Raw genomic sequence first — 20,000 nt, forward strand, 5'->3', positions numbered from 1 at the left:
TTCAATACTCTCCCTCCCCTCCTTCAGTACTCTCCCTCCCCTCCTTCAATACTCTCCCTCCCCTCCTTCAGTACTCTCCCTCCCCTCCTTCAATACTCTCCCTCCCCTCCTTCAGTACTCTCCCTCCCCTCCTTCAATACTCTCCCTCCCCTCCTTCAATACTCTCCCTCCCCTCCTTCAGTACTCTCCCTCCCCTCCTTCAATACTCTCCCTCCCCTCCTTCAATACACTCCCTCCCCTCCTTCAGTACTCTCCCTCCCCTCCTTCAAAACTCTCCCTCCCCTCCTTCAATACTCTCCCTCCCCTCCTTCAATACTCTCCCTCCCCTCCTTCAGTACTCTCCCTCCCCTCCTTCAATACTCTCCCTCCCCTCCTTCAATACTCTCCCTCCCCTCCTTCAGTACTCTCCCTCCCCTCCTTTAATACTCTCCCTCCCCTCCTTCAATACTCTCCCTCCCCTCCTTTAATACTCTCCCTCCCCTCCTTCAATACTCTCCCTCCCCTCCTTTAATACTCTCCCTCCCCTCCTTCAATACTCTCCCTCCCCTCCTTCAATACTCTCCCTCCCCTCCTTTAATACTCTCCCTCCCCTCCTTCAATACTCTCCCTCCCCTCCTTTAATACTCTCCCTCCCCTCCTTCAATACTCTCCCTCCCCTCCTTCAATACTCTCCCTCCCCTCCTTTAATACTCTCCCTCCCCTCCTTCAATACTCTCCCTCCCCTCCTTTAATACTCTCCCTCCCCTCCTTCAATACTCTCCCTCCCCTCCTTCAATACTCTCCCTCCCCTCCTTCAATACTCTCCCTCCCCTCCTTTAATACTCTCCCTCCCCTCCTTCAATACTCTCCTCCCCTCCTTTAATACTCTCCCTCCCCTCCTTCAATACTCTCCCTCCCCTCCTTTAATACTCTCCCTCCCCTCCTTTAATACTCTCCCTCCCCTCCTTTAATACTCTCCCTCCCCTCCTTTAATACTCTCCCTCCCCTCCTTTAATACTCTCCCTCCCCTCCTTTAATACTCTCCCTCCCCTCCTTTAATACTCTCCCTCCCCTCCTTCAATACTCTCCCTCCCCTCCTTCAATACTCTCCCTCCCCTCCTTCAATACTCTCCCTCCCCTCCTTTAATACTCTCCCTCCCCTCCTTTAATACTCTCCCTCCCCTCCTTTAATACTCTCCCTCCCCTCCTTTAATACTCTCCCTCCCCTCCTTTAATACTCTCCCTCCCCTCCTTTAATACTCTCCCTCCCCTCCTTTAATACTCTCCCTCCCCTCCTTCAATACATTCCCTCCCCTCCTTCAATACTCTCCCTCCCCTCCTTCAATACTCTCCCTCCCCTCCTTTAATACTCTCCCTCCCCTCCTTCAATACTCTCCCTCCCCTCCTTCAATACTCCCCCTCCCCTCCTTCAATACTCTCCCTCCCCTCCTTCAATACTCTCCCTCCCCTCCTTTAATACTCTCCCTCCCCTCCTTTAATACTCTCCCTCCCCTCCTTTAATACTCTCCCTCCTCTCCTTTAATACTCTCCCTCCCCTCCTTTCCTAATACTCTCCCTCCCCTCCTTTAATACTCTCCCTCCCCTCCTTCAATACTCTCCCTCCCCTCCTTTAATACTCTCCCTCCCCTCCTTTAATACTCTCCCTCCCCTCCTTTAATACTCTCCCTCCCCTCCTTTAATACTCTCCCTCCCCTCCTTTAATACTCTCCCTCCCCTCCTTTAATACTCTCCCTCCCCTCCTTCAATACTCTCCCTCCCCTCCTTAAATACTCTCCCTCCCCTCCTTCATTACTCTCCCTCCCCTCCTTAAATACTCTCCCTCCCCTCCTTCAATACTCTCCCTCCCCTCCTTCAATACTCTCCTCCTCCTTCAGTACTCCTCCCTCCTCCTTCAATACTCCTCCCCTCCTTCCAATTACTCTCCCTCCCCTCCCTTCAGTACTCTCCCTCCTCCTTCAATACTCTCCCTCCCCTCCTTCAATACACTCCCTCCTTCCCAGTACTCTCCCTCCCTCCTTCAATACTCTCCCTCCTCCTTCAATACTCTCCCTCCCTCCTTCAATACTCTCCCTCCTCCTTCAGTACTCTCCCTCCCCTCCTTCAATACTCTCCCTCCCTCCTTCAATACTCTCCCTCCCTCCTTCAGTACTCTCCCTCCCCTCCTTTCCTACTCTCCCTCCCTCCTTCAATACTCTCCCTCCCTCCTTTAATACTCTCCTCCCCTCCTTCAATACTCTCCTCCTCCTTTAATACTCTCCCTCCCCTCCTTCAATACTCTCCCTCCCCTCCTTCAATACTCTCCTCCTCCTTTAATACTCCTCCTCCCCTTCAATACTCTCCTCCCTCCTTTAATACTCTCCTCCTCCTTCAATACTCTCCCCTCCCTCCTTCAATACTCCTCCCTCCCCTCCTTTAATCTCTCCCTCCCCTCCTTCAATACTCTCCCTCCTCCTTTAATACTCTCCTCCCTCCTTCAATACTCTCCCTCCCTCCTTCAATACTCTCCTCCCCTCCTTCAATACTCTCCTCCTCCTTTAATACTCTCCCTCCCCTCCTTCAATACTCTCCCTCCCCTCCTTTAATACTCTCCCTCCCCTCCTTCAATACTCTCCCTCCCTCCTTTAATACTCCCTCCTCCTTTCCTTACTCTCTCCCTCCCCTCCTTTAATACTCTCCCTCCCCCTCCTTTAATACTCTCCCTCCCCTCCTTTAATACTCTCCTCCTCCTTTAATACTCTCCCTCCTCCTTTAATCTCCTCCCTCCCTCCTTCAATACTCCTCCTCCTGTTCAATACTCCTCCCTCCTTCCAATACTCTCCTCCCCTCCTTTAATCTCTCCTCCCTCCTTTCCAATACTCTCCTCCCCTCCTTTAATACTCTCCCTCCTCCTTTAATACTCTCCCTCCCCTCCTTTAATCTCTCCCTCCCCTCCTTTAATACTCTCCCTCCTCCTTTAATACTCCTCCCTCCTCCTTCAATACTTTCCTCCCCTCCTTCAATACTCTCCCTCCCCTCCTTAATACTCTCCCTCCTCCTTTAATACTCTCCCTCCCCTCCTTCAATCTCTCCTCCCCTCCTTCAATACTCCCCCTCCCCTCCCCTTCAATACTCCTCCCTCCCTTCTTCAATACTCTCCCTCCCTCCTTCAATACTCTCCCTCCTCCTATACTCTCCTCCCTCCTTTAATACTCTCCTCTCCTTTAATACTCTCCCTCCCCTCCTTTAATACTCTCCCTCCCCTCCTTTAATACTCTCCTCCCTCCTTCAATACTCTCCCTCCCCTCCTTTGAATACTCCCTCCCTCCCTCCTTTAATACTCTCCCTCCCCTCCTTTAATACTCTCCCTCCTCCTTTAATACTCTCCCTCCCTCCTTTAATACTCTCCCTCCCCTCCTTTAATACTCTCCCTCCCCTCCTTAATACTCTCCCTCCCCTCCTTCAATACTCTCCCTCCTCCTTCAATACTCCTCCTCCCCTCCTTCAATACTCTCCCTCCTCCTTCCAATACTCTCCCTCCCTCCTTTAATACTCTCCCTCCCTCCTTTAATACTCTCCCTCCTCCTTTAATACTCTCCCTCCCCTCCTTTAATACTCTCCCCTCCTCCTTTAATACTCTCCCTCCCCTCCTTCAATACTCTCCTCCCCTCCTTCAATACTCCTCCTCCTCTTAATACTCTCCCTCCCTCCTTTAATACTCTCCCTCCCCTCCTTCAATACTCTCCCTCCTCCTTCAACCTCCCCACCTCCTCCTTCTTAATACTCTCCCCTCCCTCAATACTCTCCCTCCCCTCCTTTAATACTCTCCCTCCTCCTTTAATACTCTCCCTCCCCTCCTTTAATACTCTCCCTCCCCTCCTTTAATCTCTCCCTCCTCTCCTTTAATACTCCTCCCTCCCCTCCTTTCTACTCTCCTCCTCCTTTAATACTCTCCCTCCTCCTTAACAATACTCTCCCTCCCCTCCTTTAATACTCTCCCTCCCCTCCTTAAATACTCTCCCTCCCCTCCATTAATACTCTCCCTCCTCCTTTAATACTCTCCCTCCCTCCTTGAATACTCTCCCTCCCCTCCTTTAATACTCTCCCTCCCCTCCTTTAATACTCTCCCTCCCCTCCTTCAATACTCTCCCTCCTCCTTTAATACTCTCCCTCCCCTCTTCAATACTCCCTCCCTCCCTCCACTCTCCCCTCCCCTCCTTTCCTCTCTCCTCCCCTCCTTTAATACTCTCCCTCCCCTCCTTCAATACTCTCCCTCCCCTCCTTTAATACTCTCCCTCCCCTCCTTTAATCTCTCCCTCCCTCCTTCTATCTCCCTCCCTCCTTTAATACTCTCCCTCCCCTCCTTTAATACTCTCCCTCCCCTCCTTCAATACTCTCCCTCCTCCTTACTCTCCTCCTCCTTCAATACCTCTCCCTCCTCCTTCAATACTCTCCCTCCCCTCCTTTAATACTCTCCTCCCCTCCTTCAATACTCTCCCTCCTCCTTCAATACTCTCCTCCTCTCCTTTCTCTCCTCCCCTCTTTATCTCTCCCTCCATCCTTAATACTCTCCCTCCCCTCCTTCAATACTCTCCCTCCCCTCCTTCAATACTCTCCCTCCCCTCCTTTAATACTCTCCTCCTCCTTTAATACTCTCCCTCCTCCTTAATACTCTCCCCTCCCCTCCTTCAATACTCTCCTCCCTCCTTTAATACTCTCCTCCCCTCCTTCAATACTCTCCCTCCCCTCCTTTATCTCTCCCTCCCCTCCTTCAAAACTCTCCTCCCCTCCTTCAATACTCTCCCTCCCCTCCTTGAATACTCTCCCTCCTCTTCAATACTCTCCCCTCCTCTCATTCATTCATACTCTCCTCCCCTCATTCAATACTCTCCCTCCCTCCTTCAATACTCTCCCTCCCCTCTAATACTCCTCCTCCCTTCCTTCTATCTCCCTCCTCCCCTTCAATACTCTCCCTCCCCTCCTTCAATACTCTCCTCCTCCTTCTACTCCCCTCCCCTCCCCTTCCTTAATACTCTCCCTCCCTCCTTCAGCTCTCTCCCTCCTTCTAATACTCTCCTCCCTCCTTCAATCTCTCCCTCCCCTCTTCAATACTCCTCCTCCCTCCTTAATGGCTCTCCTCCTCCTTCAATACTCTCCTCCCTCCTTCAATACTCTCCCTCCCCTCCTTAATTACTCTCCCTCCCCTCCTTCAATACTCCTCCCCTCCTCCTTCAATACTCTCCCTCCCCTCCTTCAATACTCTCCCTCCCCTCATTCAATACTCTCCCTCCCCTCCTTCAATACTCTCCCTCCTCCTCTTAATACTCTCCCTCCCCTCCTTTCCTACTCTCCCTCCTCCTTCAATACTCCCTCCCTCCTCCTTCTATCTCTCCTCCCCTCCTTCAATGCTCTCCCTCCCCTCCTTTAATACTCTCCCTCCCTCCTTCAATACTCTCCCTCCCCTCCTTTCTACTCTCCTCCCCTCCTTCAATACTCTCCCTCCCCTCCTTCAATACTCTCTTTCCCCTCCTTCAATACTCTCCCTCCCCTCCTTCACTATTCCTTCCCTCCACTATCCCTATCCTCCTTCACTATTTTCCCTTCCCTCGTCTCCTGGGAGAGAGAATGTGAGAGTGAGAGTGAGACAATGGGTGTGTGAGGGAGAACGGAAGTGAGAGAGAATGGGAGAGAGAATGGAAGTTAGAGGGAGGGAGTGAGGGAGGAGGGGATAAGCAGAGTGGTTGGGAGGGAAGACGGATGGGTTTCTTGACTGTCAGTTGACTATCAGCCAACAGTGTATCAACAGTATCTGTTAAACCAAGAGCCAACAGTGTATCAACAGTATCTGTTAAACCAAGAACCTAATAATACAAGGGAAGTGTTAAAAGGAGCCCGTTAACAGAAGTCATAAACATGGTAAACGGGCAGGTTCAACACAAAGTATAAAACACCGTTACTGTTAACAGAAGTGACGAGGATGCACAAAGAACCACACTGAGAGAGAGAAAACGGGAAGTGAAAAATTAAATACAAAACAACAATGAAAACTCGTGGCAGGCTGAGGGAGAGGGAGAGAGGCTGAGGGAGGGAGGGAGGCTGAGGGAGAGAGGCTGAGGGAGGGAGGGAGGCTGAGGGAGGGAGGGAGGCTGAGGGAGGGAGGGAGGCTGAGGGAGAGGGAGGGAGACTGAGGGAGGGAGGCTGAGGGAGAGGGAGTGAGGCTGAGGGAGGGAGACTGAGGGAGAGGGAGGCTGAGGGAGGGAGGCTGAGGGAGAGGGAGGCTGAGGGAGGGAGGCTGAGGAAGGTAGGCTGAGGGAGGGAGGCTGAGGGAGAGGGAGGCTGAGGGAGGGAGGCTGAGGAAGGTAGGCTGAGGGAGGGAGGGTGAGGGAGGGAGGGTGAGGGAGGGAGGCTGAGGGAGGGAGGCTGAGGAAGGTAGGCTGAGGGAGGGAGGCTGAGGGAGAGGGAGGCTGAGGGAGGGAGGCTGAGGCAGGGAGGGAGGCTGAGGGAGAGGGAGGGAGGCTGTGGGAGAGGGAGAGAGGCTGAGGGAGAGGGAGGGAGGCTGAGGGAGGGAGAGGGAGACTGAGGTAGGGAGGCTGAGGGTGAGGGAGGCTGAGGTAGGGAGGCTGAGGAAGGGAGGCTGAGGGAGGGAGGCTGAGGGAGGGAGAGGGAGGGATTCTGAGGGAGGGTGGCTGAGGGAGAGGGAGGGATTCTGAGGGAGGGAGAGGGAGGGATTCTGAGGGAGGGAGGCTGAGGGATTCTGAGGGAGGGAGGCTGAGGGAGGGAGGCTGAGGGAGGGAGGCTGGGGGAGAGGGAGGCTGGGGGAGAGGGAGGCTGAGGGAGAGGGAGGGTGGCTCAGGGAGGCTGAGGGAGAGGGAGGGAGGCTGAGGGAGGCTGAAGGAGAGGGAGGGATTCTGAGGGCGGGAGGCTGAGGGAGGGAGGGTGAGGGAGAGAGATAGAGGGAGGGAGGCTGAGAGAGAGAGATAGAGGGGGAGAGAGGTAGGGAGGCTGAGAGAGAGATATAGAGGGAGAGGTAGGGAGGCTGAGGGAGAGAGATAGAGGCTGAAGGAGGGAGAGAAACATGGAAAGGGTGAGGTAGGTTAGGGGAGAAAGAGGGAGCAACAGGGAAGGGAGAATAGAGAAGGAAGACCACGAGGAAGAACGAGGAGAGAGTAGCACGGGGCTAAAGTGAAACTGTGAAATGGGGAGAGGGAGAAAAGAAATGACAGGAAAAGGAAAGAGGGGCTAGGGAGGAAGAGATAAGAATAAGGAGATGGAGAGAGAGAGATAAGAGGAATAAGGAGATGAAGATAAAACCTTCAACAGTTAGCAGTGACAGACAGTGTGAGAGAGGATGTTACTGTTGCAGTGTGAGGGAGGATGTTACTGTTGCAGTGTGAGAGAGGATGTTACTGTTGCAGTGTGAGAGAGGATGTTACTGTTGCAGTGTGAGAGAGGATGTTACTGTTGCAGTGTGAGAGAGGATGTTACTGTTGCAGTGTGAGAGAGGATGTTACCGTTGCAGTGTGAGAGAGGATGTTACCGTTGCAGTGTGAGGGAGGATGTTACTGTTGCAGTGTGAGAGAGGATGTTACTGTTGCAGTGTGAGGGAGGATGTTACTGTTGCAGTGTGAGAGAGGATGTTACTGTTGCAGTGTGAGGGAGGATGTTACTGTTGCAGTGTGAGAGAGGATGTTACTGTTGCAGTGTGAGAGAGGATGTTACTGTTGCAGTGTGAGAGAGGATGTTACTGTTGCAGTGTCAGAGAGGATGTTACTGTTGCAGTGTGAGAGAGGATGTTACTGTTGCAGTGTCAGAGAGGATGTTACTGTTGCAGTGTGAGAGAGGATGTTACTGTTGCAGTGTGAGAGAGGATGTTACTGTTGCAGTGTGAGGGAGGATGTTACTGTTGCAGTGTGAGAGAGGATGTTACTGTTGCAGTGTGAGGGAGGATGTTACTGTTGCAGTGTGAGAGAGGATGTTACTGTTGCAGTGTGAGAGAGGATGTTACTGTTGCAGTGTGAGGGAGGATGTTACTGTTGCAGTGTGAGAGAGGATGTTACTGTTGCAGTGTGAGGGAGGATGTTACTGTTGCAGTGTGAGAGAGGATGTTACTGTTGCAGTGTGAGGGAGGATGTTACTGTTGCAGTGTGAGGGAGGATGTTACTGTTGCAGTGTGAGAGAGGATGTTACTGTTGCAGTGTGAGAGAGGATGTTACTGTTGCAGTGTGAGGGAGGATGTTACTGTTGCAGTGTGAGAGAGGATGTTACTGTTGCAGTGTGAGGGAGGATGTTACTGTTGCAGTGTGAGAGAGGATGTTACTGTTGCAGTGTGAGAGAGGATGTTACTGTTGCAGTGTGAGGGAGGATGTTACTGTTGCAGTGTGAGGGAGGATGTTACTGTTGCAGTGTGAGAGAGGATGTTACTGTTGCAGTGTGAGAGAGGATGTTACTGTTGCAGTGTGAGGGAGGATGTTACTGTTGCAGTGTGAGAGAGGATGTTACTGTTGCAGTGTGAGGGAGGATGTTACTGTTGCAGTGTGAGGGAGGATGTTACTGTTGCAGTGTGAGGGAGGATGTTACTGTTGCAGTGTGAGAGAGGATGTTACTGTTGCAGTGTGAGAGAGGATGTTACTGTTGCAGTGTGAGGGAGGATGTTACTGTTGCAGTGTGAGGGAGGATGTTACTGTTGCAGTGTGAGAGAGGATGTTACTGTTGCAGTGTGAGAGAGGATGTTACTGTTGCAGTGTGAGGATGTTACTGTTGCAGTGTGAGGGAGGATGTTACTGTTGCAGTGTGAGAGAGGATGTTACTGTTGCAGTGTGAGGGAGGATGTTACTGTTGCAGTGTGAGAGAGGATGTTACCGTTGCAGTGTGAGAGAGGATGTTACCGTTGCAGTGTGAGGGAGGATGTTACTGTTGCAGTGTGAGAGAGGATGTTACTGTTGCAGTGTGAGGGAGGATGTTACTGTTGCAGTGTGAGAGAGGATGTTACTGTTGCAGTGTGAGAGAGGATGTTACTGTTGCAGTGTGAGAGAGGATGTTACTGTTGCAGTGTGAGAGAGGATGTTACTGTTGCAGTGTGAGGGAGGATGTTACTGTTGCAGTGTGAGAGGATGTTACTGTTGCAGTGTGAGAGAGGATGTTACTGTTGCAGTGTGAGAGAGGATGTTACTGTTGCAGTGTGAGAGAGGATGTTACTGTTGCAGTGTGAGAGAGGATGTTACTGTTGCAGTGTGAGAGAGGATGTTACTGTTGCAGTGTGAGGGAGGATGTTACTGTTGCAGTGTGAGAGAGGATGTTACTGTTGCAGTGTGAGAGAGGATGTTACTGTTGCAGTGTGAGAGGATGTTACTGTTGCAGTGTGCACAACTAAATGCTTATGACTGACCATAATTTTTAAAGGGGTAAGCCAGCGGAAGGCCTCGGTCAGATGACCAAAAGCTGCAACGGCGGGTCATATGACAAGACCCTCGTCAGGAAACACTTGTCCTGTTTCCTGACGAACCTTACCTAACCTAAAGTTGCAGTAGTAAGTATTTTATTAATTAGGTATTACTGATCCATGAGGCCAGGAACCAATAATAACCAGTTGCGGGTTAATACGCGGGCCAGGAGCTAAGACTCGACTCGCACATGAATAACTGCGAATACATGCCATTCTTTCTAGGTTAAGGTGCTGTAAAGAGGTGATAAACACTGCTGGTATATCTTCTTGACCACCTTGCATATATAAGCCAGGAACCAGAGTTGCCTTACCCATTAAAGTTTGTCCCCTTGGGAAACAAACCAAGCGACATATGGAGGTTGCGGTGCGCACCCCGTGCGCAGTAATATACTGTAAACAGTCCCAGACCCTACTATGCCACAGAGTCCAATATTAGATCATCAAATGGTATATAACACTGACAGGATGATGAATAAGACATGTACGCAACAGTTGGATATCTTTAGAGTCGCTGTTTTACCCCGCGTATACACCATTTCGTTCCCTCGAACCCCGACGGGGCTTGGTACTCATTCCAGAACAATTCTCTGCTCCCCAATGTTTTGCAGTTTTCCATGATGTCGAGCATTAAATTAGGTTTGTAATGAATGTCCATCAGGTTGTGTAGTGCTCCCAGCGAGTCACTGAGGACGGCCGTCCCTTGGTCTCCCTGAAGTTGGATGTATTGTAGGGACCTTCATACTCCATACGGCTCCGCATATAACGCACCTCTGGATATTTGAAGTAATCGACGAACACCCACGCTGTCTTCCCACGTCCGTGATCCGTCAGTATGTAATATGATGTAAATGTTGATAAATTAGACACATGTGCAACTCTTGGGTATCTTTATTGAGGAAACGTTTCGCCACACAGTGGCTTCATCAGTCCAATACAAAGGAGAATCTTGAACAGTAGGAGAATGAGGTAATCAGTCCCTCAACCTTGAGTCGATGTGGTCAGTCCATCAATCTTGAATAGAATACAGCATATGAGCGGAGAAGTGGCTTATATATAATCCACTTACATATAAGCCACTTATCCGCTCATATGCTGTATTCTATTCAAGATTGATGGACTGACCACGTCGACTCAAGGTTGAGGGACTGATTACCTCATTCTCCTCCTGCTCTTCAAGATTCTCCTTTGTATGAACTGATGAAGCCACTGTATGGCGAAACGTTTCCTCAATAAAGATACCCAAGAGTTGCACATGTATCTAATTTATCAACATGTCGGTTCTCTGAACCATTCATCTACAATGATATAAATGGTTTAGAAAACCGGCAAGTTGAAGACTGTACTTTTCTCAAGATTGATGTCCCGAACACATCGACTCCAGGCTCAGGGACTCGTTACCTCGAACTCCTCATTTTCCATCGTTCTTCTCTGTATTGAACTGAAGAAGCCACTGGCTGGAGAAACGTTTCCTCAATAAGGATTCCTAAATGTTGCAAAAGTCTCAATTTTCAGTCAATATATAATGCCCTGCAAGTGCGTACCCGCCCTACAAAGGTGCATGAATAGACTGCTCCATTCCACTAGCTTCGTGGTGTTCCGGAAGAGAATCTAACTGACGCAGTTATGCGCTAAGAAAGTGTCCCACCAATATGGTCTCTATTTCACAACATCCTTTCAAATCAATTCCTGTCTCCAATTTGCCACTATTGGCTATTGATAAAAAGTGGAACTCATAGAATTTGCGTACAAGATCTTGGTCTGGGTGTCCAACGATTGTCTTCGTGCGACAGCCAAACAGCAGTCCCAATGTGGGCTTCCACTCCCAAGTAGAAGACGACTTAAGCGCACCTATCACTGTTAATATAACTTCGTAACAGATTCTGTTCAGCTTTCTCTAAGTGGCAATCCACCGCAAATCCTCACAGAAAACCTGTGTATTGGAGGCGAGATTGTATAAGGTTTAATAGTGTGATGAATGGTTTGAAAAGCCGACAAGTTGAAGATTGAGATACTTATGCAGCATATGGGAATCTTTATTCAGGAAACGTTTCGCCACACAGTGGCTTCATCAGTCCAATACAAAGAGGAAGGCGTAAGGAGAGGAGGAGGAGAGGAAAGGTTTAATAGTGTATATAGCATTTACCGATCTGCTTCCCCTCCTCACACCCACCGTGCAACTGTCCAGAACAGAGTTAATCTTGGTTTACTTAACTGACAGTCTCTGCACTTGTGTTATCCAAGTGAGACAACTCTCACTGGCTTCAGATATACAAGACCCTTTCTGTGAGGGGTTTTGTTACATCAGTAAAGTCGAAGTCGTGGGGAAAGGGGTCAAAGAAGCTTAGGTTTGGTAAAAACTATTTCGTTTTTGTCACGAAACATTTAATCCCAAAGTCGAGACTAGCTGATAAACAAGACACTTGTGCAACTTTTGGGTACTTGTATTTTGGACACATCTGGCCAGCCAATGGCTTCTTCAGTCCAAGGCAGAGAAAGGTGGAAGATGCGGAATATGGTACACTTTTATCAACATTGGTAGACTGAACACACTCCAGGCTGATGAACTGATCTCCCCAAACTCCTCGTCTTCCCCCGTCATCTGCATTGGACTCAAGAAGCCAATGACTGGAGTTTACCTGGAGAGAGTTCCGGGGGTCAACGCCCCCGCGGCCCGGTCTGTGACCAGGCCTCCGACTAGCGAAACTTCAAGAATAAAAATACGCAAATGTTGCCCAAGTGTCTCATTTATCAATTTGTGGGTTTTCTAAACCATTTATTCGAAATAGAAACTAACCCTGGACTGCTTGAAGGAACGTCCGCGCAAAACTCGTCATTTCGGACATACTGTCACCCCTTGCCACCATTAGACCTCCTTAGAGGAGGAAATTGAGTTTGTATATGGAATCTCCGTAAGTATATCTTAGTTTCCCTTAAATCAGGAATAATTATTGATAATACAACAGCTCACTAAATACTTTTATTTATAACAAATATCACCTAAGTTCAAAGCCAGTTTAAAAAAATATGTATCAGTATCTACAGGGAAGTACGCTTAGCACAGTGCTATGGTATGTAATTAGTAACTATGTGCATGGACGATCTTTCGTACTCAAGACGAACACACAAGCTTTTCGACGACAAAAATGTTTGCACAAATTTTGCCTCTAGGTAGCTAGATACACATACTGACCATCTTCCCCATCATTATATATAGGCAACTCGTCAGAGCTGTGAAGTGACAGGACTGTGCATGACGAGGATGCTTTCCTGGTTGGAGGATGGAAGGTGGTCGCTCTCTTCTACAACTCTGGTACTGTTCTGGTGCTCCACACAGTATTGAACTGTTGCAGACACGCTAACTGGTCCTCTATGAGCTGTTTGAGGAAACAATATCGTCTATCATCCCCCTCCCTGGGTTGTCTACAACCACGAAGCGCTGTTTGAGGAAACAATATCGTCTATCATCCCCCTCCCTGGGTTGTCTACAACCACGAAGCGCTGTTTGAGGAAACAATATCGTCTATCATCCCCATCCCTTTGTTGTCTACAACCACGAAGCGCTCCTCCGAGATCTGTGTCTGTCATGATTGTACTGCGCATCGTCCCCTCCACGGAACACCAGACCCTCTCTTTCTATGGCTTGTTTGTGTTGTCTGAAGTGGCTGAGGAGTTCATCTCCACCGACCGATTCAAAATAGTCTACAAACTTTTCCAAAATAGTAAGTGTCCATGAGCATTTCTCCTTGGATTTGTAAGGGTTCGCCCATTAACGCGCGATACTTGTGTAAGCCACGAGTCCCTCTGCACCTTTAATATGGTTCGCTGGCCAGTGCTTTCACTTTTTTTTTTGGTATTGGACCGAACTCTCTGGGAATTATTTCTTAATAAATAATAAAACATCCGTTTGCACCAAGCCTCTTTATCCGCAGGTTTTGTTCTACCAGTGATTTGTGTAACCCTGACGGTGTGTGTGAAACCCCATAAAAAAAAGCCTCCCATTCAGAAGGGCTGCTTTCGTTCGTCACTCATTTGGTCCATGACTCACGAAATCGTAATGAAATGATTGCAAACAAACCATGCCACGGGCGGGGTTAGAACCAGCGATCAGAGAGTCTCAAAACGCGACGGTCTGGAGTTCTAACCCCACGCGTGGGATGGTTTCATTTGGTCCACTGTGGTGACATTGCTAGTAAGATTGATTACCGTGCAATAGACATCCCACCTATTCCAGTTCAGCATCCACCAGGTATGTGACTCGTCTTGCGCCTTTCCTAAGCACTCAATGATGGTAGAGGAAATAGTCACTGTCACACAAGTCGTCATGAGCCACCAAGTGAGTTCATTCCTCCGATCGAGGGAGGCGATGACTAACTCCAGATAGGAGAGGGGGTGGTATTTACATGTGTCAGTATTAAAGACACTAAGATTCTTGTCGGCTCAGAAGTCGATCACGTTTCTTCCCTTGCATCCTGATTAGGTGATCCCCATGCAAGGTGTCTGGAATTAAAATCTATCAATATGAGCAGGAGAGGGAGCTGGGACAAAAATTCATTCAGCATTGGAGCAGGTATTCTTACCGACCCAGGAAGATATACAAAACAGCAGATCGTGACTGTCTGATCTTCATGGATAATACTTCCAGCTACCACTTCCAGCTGAGTATTTAACAAGATCTGCCAACTCCTATACTGAAGCACTATCCTTCCTCTGACATCTCTGTGCTTCCAAAATACACTGTATAAAGTACGATCACTTGCCCACACAGCTTAGTGTCCTATAGATCCACAATACCAAGCACAATTTTCTTAAGTAATTTGAATAAAAGGCAGCAGAGTTCTATAGTTATTTACATTCCATAAGAGGACATTCATGCATTTTAACAATATTATCAAATTTACCATTGTTGTCAGGGGGCAGTGATAAAAATGGTGTCGTATGTCATGCCTGAATTTTCCATTTATCCGGGTTCCGTTTAATGTTCTCGCAACATTCTTGACATACACGGTTAACCGTATCCAGTTGGACTAATGTGGTAGGCTGTTATTCCCAGAAACCTCCACCGACCTTCGCCTAGCTCTGCTTTTCTGGGATGTTCCTGTACTTGCCTGTGGAGCAGAGTGAGAAGTAGGAGTCCTGGGCATGTGTGGTACAGGTGGCAGCCTATGGTGCCAACAGTAGCAAGGGGTTACATAGCATGCTTGAGTTTTTCCCCCCTCAAACTCCAGTGCTTCCACTGTAAAGTAAAAACCACATTTGAAGGTACTCGGACCTTAGAAACGGCACTCAGAGCTGGTGTCATCTCATGAACCGGTGATGGAGAAGTGCCGAGTCCATCGCCTGATGTGGTAGTAGTTGGTACAGACGCTGTCGAGTCACTCCTCGATATTCTCTAAGAGTTCCCAGGTTACCTGATTCTCTGTCATTCTCCCTGTGATACTATCACATGTTTTCTCGTCTTATCCACAGCCTGTGCATAAGAGTTGGGACAAGATCTCCTTTGCTCTTAAAAACGACATTTTGTGCTCCTCTTCAGTATCTCACATTCCACAGTATAAACTGGACTTTTCCTGTCAAAAGTGTCGTTGTGGTCCCAGGCAGTTTCCACAGCTGTTGCCTGATAAAGATCACGGGTATGATCATCCGCCCCCCCCCCATCCACAGTGGGAGCACGTTTCTTTTCCTTTATACCCTGCCCTAATGTGGCCAAACTTTCTGCACATCATGCACACACCATTACTTCTGTGTTGGTAGTGCAATAAACGTGAGAACTGCTAGTGGCGTCCCAGCCTTCTCCACGCCATTTTTATAAGATACGAGCGTAAATGACCCTCTGCGACTTAAAATACTATACTAATTCTATCAACAATAATATTTTTTTTTTAAAGGAGTGGACAGGTAAGCCAGTGGAAGGCGTCGGTCAGATGATCCAAAGCTCCAGCTGCGTGTTATCATATGACTAAGACCAGCATCAGGAAACAATTATCTTCTTTCCTAACCTAACCTTGAGGACACAACACCTGTCCTGTTACGTGACGAATCTTGCCTAACGTAGCTCCGCTACAGTAACATTCATCTGTATGGGAAATTAATAATCCCCTTTAAACTGTCTTTGTGCTGGCGTAACTGCTGTCGTATAAAGTCCTGCCTACTATATATCTGACCTGTACTACATTAGGAAGTTCCATTAATAAGTTGGTAGATTTTTGTGGACGTACTGGTGTTACCTCTCACCGATTCACTCGTAGCCTCTGCTATAAAAATAAACTGTGTATATACAATGATATCCCAGGATGCTCGCCTGAGATGTGTGCAATCTGCTTGGTGACGCTCAACCATCACACTACTAAATTAGTAGCAGGATAGTGGCTTTCTTTGTACCAATCAAATTATGAAATGTAAACACACATTTTTAACCTTGACAAATAAATGCACTTTTGATTTTGATTTAGTCTCGTTAAACTGGATAACAAGTGTACACACTGGCACTACCACTCACCAGGATGAGTGTACACACTGGCACTACCACTCACCAGGATGAGTGTACACACTGGCACTACCACTCACTAGGATGAGTGTACACACTGGCACTACCACTCACCAGGATGAGTGTACACACTGGCACTACCACTCACCAGGATGAGTGTACACACTGGCACTACCACTCACCAGGATGAGTGTACACACTGGCACTATGAAGGAGACCAGCATCCCTCGTTCCACAGACATCCAGCAGTAGCGTCGTGTCTCGTAACCTCCCGGGTTGACCACGTATGACACCTGTAACAGAGAGAGAGAGAGGGGGCACTTAAATCCGTGTGGCTTATGAGTTCAACCTACCAACACCCCGGTCTCACAACATGATACCTACGAGGGAAAATAAATAATATATGATTAATAACTATTAAGAAGGTAATTAAATGTGTGGAGAAATTTTCTCCAGGAGGGGGGTATCAGCCCCCTTCAGCCCCTTTCAGCCCTGAGGGGCCCAGCCCTCTCAGAAGGGGCAAACATCTTGTTTACTGCTACAGCAAGTAATTGATCCCAGATGCAGTACGAGTATGTGACGTGGTCAAGCCACTCCTTGCAAGAGTCCAGTGTTGCAAAGTGTAGTTTAATAAGAGACAGTCCATCTCTTACCTTAGCAGGACAATTAAGGAAAATCCTGCTCCCACTTTATTACCATGGTAAAGATAGTGTACAATGTTGTCTATGCTTAAGACAGCAAGAATCAAGCATTCTGCTTTGCTTCATGAAGGAAGTTTGGCAAGGAAGCAACAAGTACTAGGTCAGCGTTTCCTTTATGTTCTAGGGGGCATTGTAGCGGCGTAGGACGCTGTGAGGTCAGATTACTTTTCACCCTACTGGGAGTCACACTGATGCCAGGATAACCAACAAAGAACAATGATCCATGCGTTAGTGTGAACAAAGTGTCTCACAAAACACGATAAACACTTACAGAGAAGTGTGATCAGCTTCTTTAGTGATATGGTGTGAACAATTATTGATGAACAGTGTAACAACGAGTGTTGCGATCCAACGAGTGTAGTGCAACATTCTTCAAAGAACACTATTCTTCAATCAACACATCGGATATCTGGGCATAACTACGGGTCAGATACATATACCCAGGTAAGTGTTCTAACTCATGATGTACTACTATTGACTGTGCAGTTGAGTATAAGTTACCAGTTAGTCACTTATCATCAACCCTGGTGATAAGTGGACCTTTGAGTCCACACAAGTAAGTGTCGTCAGCCATCAGTGTCTGATATATGCTGACATAACACCCCCTAGGGGTAATTTATAATCATACATAATATACTTTATTACAGCCCGTTGAGAAGTGACTTCGACAGCTTCTCAAGACATCGCCTGCAGGGGCGGCTGTGCAGGCGATGAGCTGTCTTTCTAAGCTAAGTTCCCCCTATATTTAATCTTTAACCTTAGCTGATAAACCATTTCTCAACAATATCTGTAGTGTACTGAATTTAAGAATACGTCATCTGACGTATTCATGAGACAGAGGGTATTATCAAGCCTCCCAGAGTGAAAAAAGACAGGTTTTCTTGTAGCACTGGTTTGACAGAACAGCAGTACTTTCCCGTACGGTTGCTGTCTACCAACCTGTTACCTGGAAGAGGAAGTAGGTAAGTAGAAGACGCTGTCAGCCTATAAGTGGATGTTAAGAAGCTTCCATTTAAGCTTTATAGAGTTATAACTTAAAGCTTCTCCTAAAGCAAAATTTTTATTTTAATGAAGGCTTACAGTTTCGTGTTTGAAAGTCTTAAAACCATCGACAGAGATGGACCGTCTGCCATATAATAATAATAATAATAATAATAATAATAATAATAATAATAATAATAAATAATACCTTTTCAACAAGTACATGATACAACTTATTCTAAACCTACTCTAAACCTGTAAGGGTTATACAGTACCTGGGGAAACATGAGGAAATAGTTTGATTCAAGGATGGGGTAAAGCATCTTCCTAATTCTTTAGGTCAAGAGTCCTTCATACATCAAGGCACCTTTCCCTTGAACGAAGTCTACCCACAAGATCAAGGCACCTCTCCCTTGAAGGAAGTCTACCCACAAGATCAAGGCACCTCTCCCTTGAAGGAAGTCTACCCACAAGATCAAGGCACCTCTCCCTTGAACAAAGTCTACCCACAACATTGTATCACAGATGTCAACACACACATCTGTGTGCTTTCAGTATTTTTTTTTCTCGTCAATGATTTGTTGAGCTTCGTTTTACCCGACTCTTTTTGGTAAACGTCTACCTGAAGATCGTTCCGGGGGTCAACGTCCCCTCTGCCCGGTCCTTGATCAGGCCTCCTGGTTGATCAGGGCCCGAGCAAGGCCCTGATCCTTGAGGGTGAGATCCTCCTATTTCGGTATCACAGTATTTTCCGGCATATAAGGCGCACCTTTCCCCCCAAATCTTGGAAAATCAGCCTGCGCCTTATATGCTCAAGGTCAGAGTCAAGGGTAGGCTCAGGGTTATGCTTTAGCAGTTGTTTAGTAATGTTACGTTAAAACTGCTTGCAAACGTCATCTTATATATCTTATATGGACAAATATTTTGTTAGCGGGATGGATTGTGAAGGACCTGCCTAATATGGGCCAACAGGCCTGCTGCAGTGTTCCTCCTCTGTTCTTATATACTCATGCGCCTTATATGCCGGAAAATACGGTAATCCGTACGGCAATAAGTTTCTGGTATACTGTAGTGGAATATTGTCACAGACACAAATAACCCGGATATAGGAGAAAGGAGCTTACGACGTCGATTCGGTCCGACTTGGACCATTTAGGCCTAGATTTACTGGCTCCTCTCCTTCCTGTTAGTGTGACTTTGTAAATGATCCAACTCGGACGGAAACGTCGTGGTAAGCTCCTCTCTCCTGTGTGCGGGTTATCTGTGTATTGTTCCAGTCACGGTATTGTGCCTTTTTGTTATTTATATTGTAATAGACTTTGTATCTGATTGGTATCTATTGAGAGGCTGAATAGATACCTGACTAGGTGGGTCATTGGGCTAATCCGGGGGGGGGGGGGAAGGACCTGCTTAACATGGGTCAGTAGGCCTCCTGCAGTGTTCCTTCTTTCTTATGTTCTAAACAACTCGCTCCCGCACTAAATTTGCATTTTATTTAAAGCTGGTGTAGGTAAGATTTGCTGTCACTTGACCAGGAAGAACTTAATAACTCTACGATCTGATAAATCGATATACAGTGGACCCCCGGTTAACGATATTTTTTCACTCCAGAAGTATGTTTAGGTGCCAGTACTGACCGAATTTGTTCCCATAAGAAATATTGTGAAGTAGATTAGTCCATTTCAGACCCCCAAACATACACATACAAACGCACTTACATAAATACACCTACATAATTGGTCACATTCGGAGGTAATCGTTATGCGGGGGTCCACTGTATTTGGTACATGAAAGCTTCCTCTCTGTGTTAAAATTTAGTAGTTATGGGGTTAATTTTTTGTTTAGTTAACTGTGAATCCTTGTGAATTTTTTGAAAGACCAGATCCTCAAGAATAGTTAAATCCAAAATTATAAATAATATTTTTATTATTTATAATTATTATTGATTTTCTATTTTTTACTTTTATTTGGATTTTATGTTTATGGTTTCTGGTGGTTTAGAAAGACACGTAAGCAAACACTATGACATATTTATTAGAAAACGTTTCGGTCCTGGGACCTTGATCACTTCTAAGTGAAGTGATCAAGGTCCCAGGACCGAAACGTTTTCTAATATATATGTCATAGTGTTTGCTTACGTGTCTTTCTAAACCAACTTGTCGGTATTTATTACCAAGGTTTATACCATGGTTTCTGGTACCAAGATAACATTGTCTCTTTGGTCTGGTCAACCTTCATGGCCTCTGGTACCAAGATAACATTGTCTCCTTGGTCTGGTCAACCTTCATGGCCTCTGGTACCAAGATCACATTGTCTCCCTGGTTTGGTCCACTTTCATGGCCTCTGGTACCAAGATCACATTGTCTCCTTGGTCTGGTCAACCTTCATGGCCTCTGGTACCAAGATAACATTGTCT

General features: G+C 47.3%; 1 protein-coding gene across 1 annotated transcript in view; it reads right to left on the reverse strand.

Annotated features, from left to right (window-relative positions):
• The window catches only part of LOC128697907 (uncharacterized), a 466,834-nt gene that overhangs the window by 59,448 nt on the left and 387,386 nt on the right, over nucleotides 1-20,000 (reverse strand). The window contains exon 4 of the mRNA XM_070099645.1: nucleotides 16,085-16,195. Within this exon, the coding sequence (XP_069955746.1) occupies nucleotides 16,085-16,195 (111 nt within the window). The remainder of the gene's footprint in view (nucleotides 1-16,084; nucleotides 16,196-20,000) is intronic.

Source organism: Cherax quadricarinatus, chromosome 68, assembly GCF_038502225.1.
Source record: "Cherax quadricarinatus isolate ZL_2023a chromosome 68, ASM3850222v1, whole genome shotgun sequence".
In the NCBI taxonomy this organism is placed as follows: Eukaryota; Metazoa; Arthropoda; class Malacostraca; order Decapoda; family Parastacidae; genus Cherax; species Cherax quadricarinatus.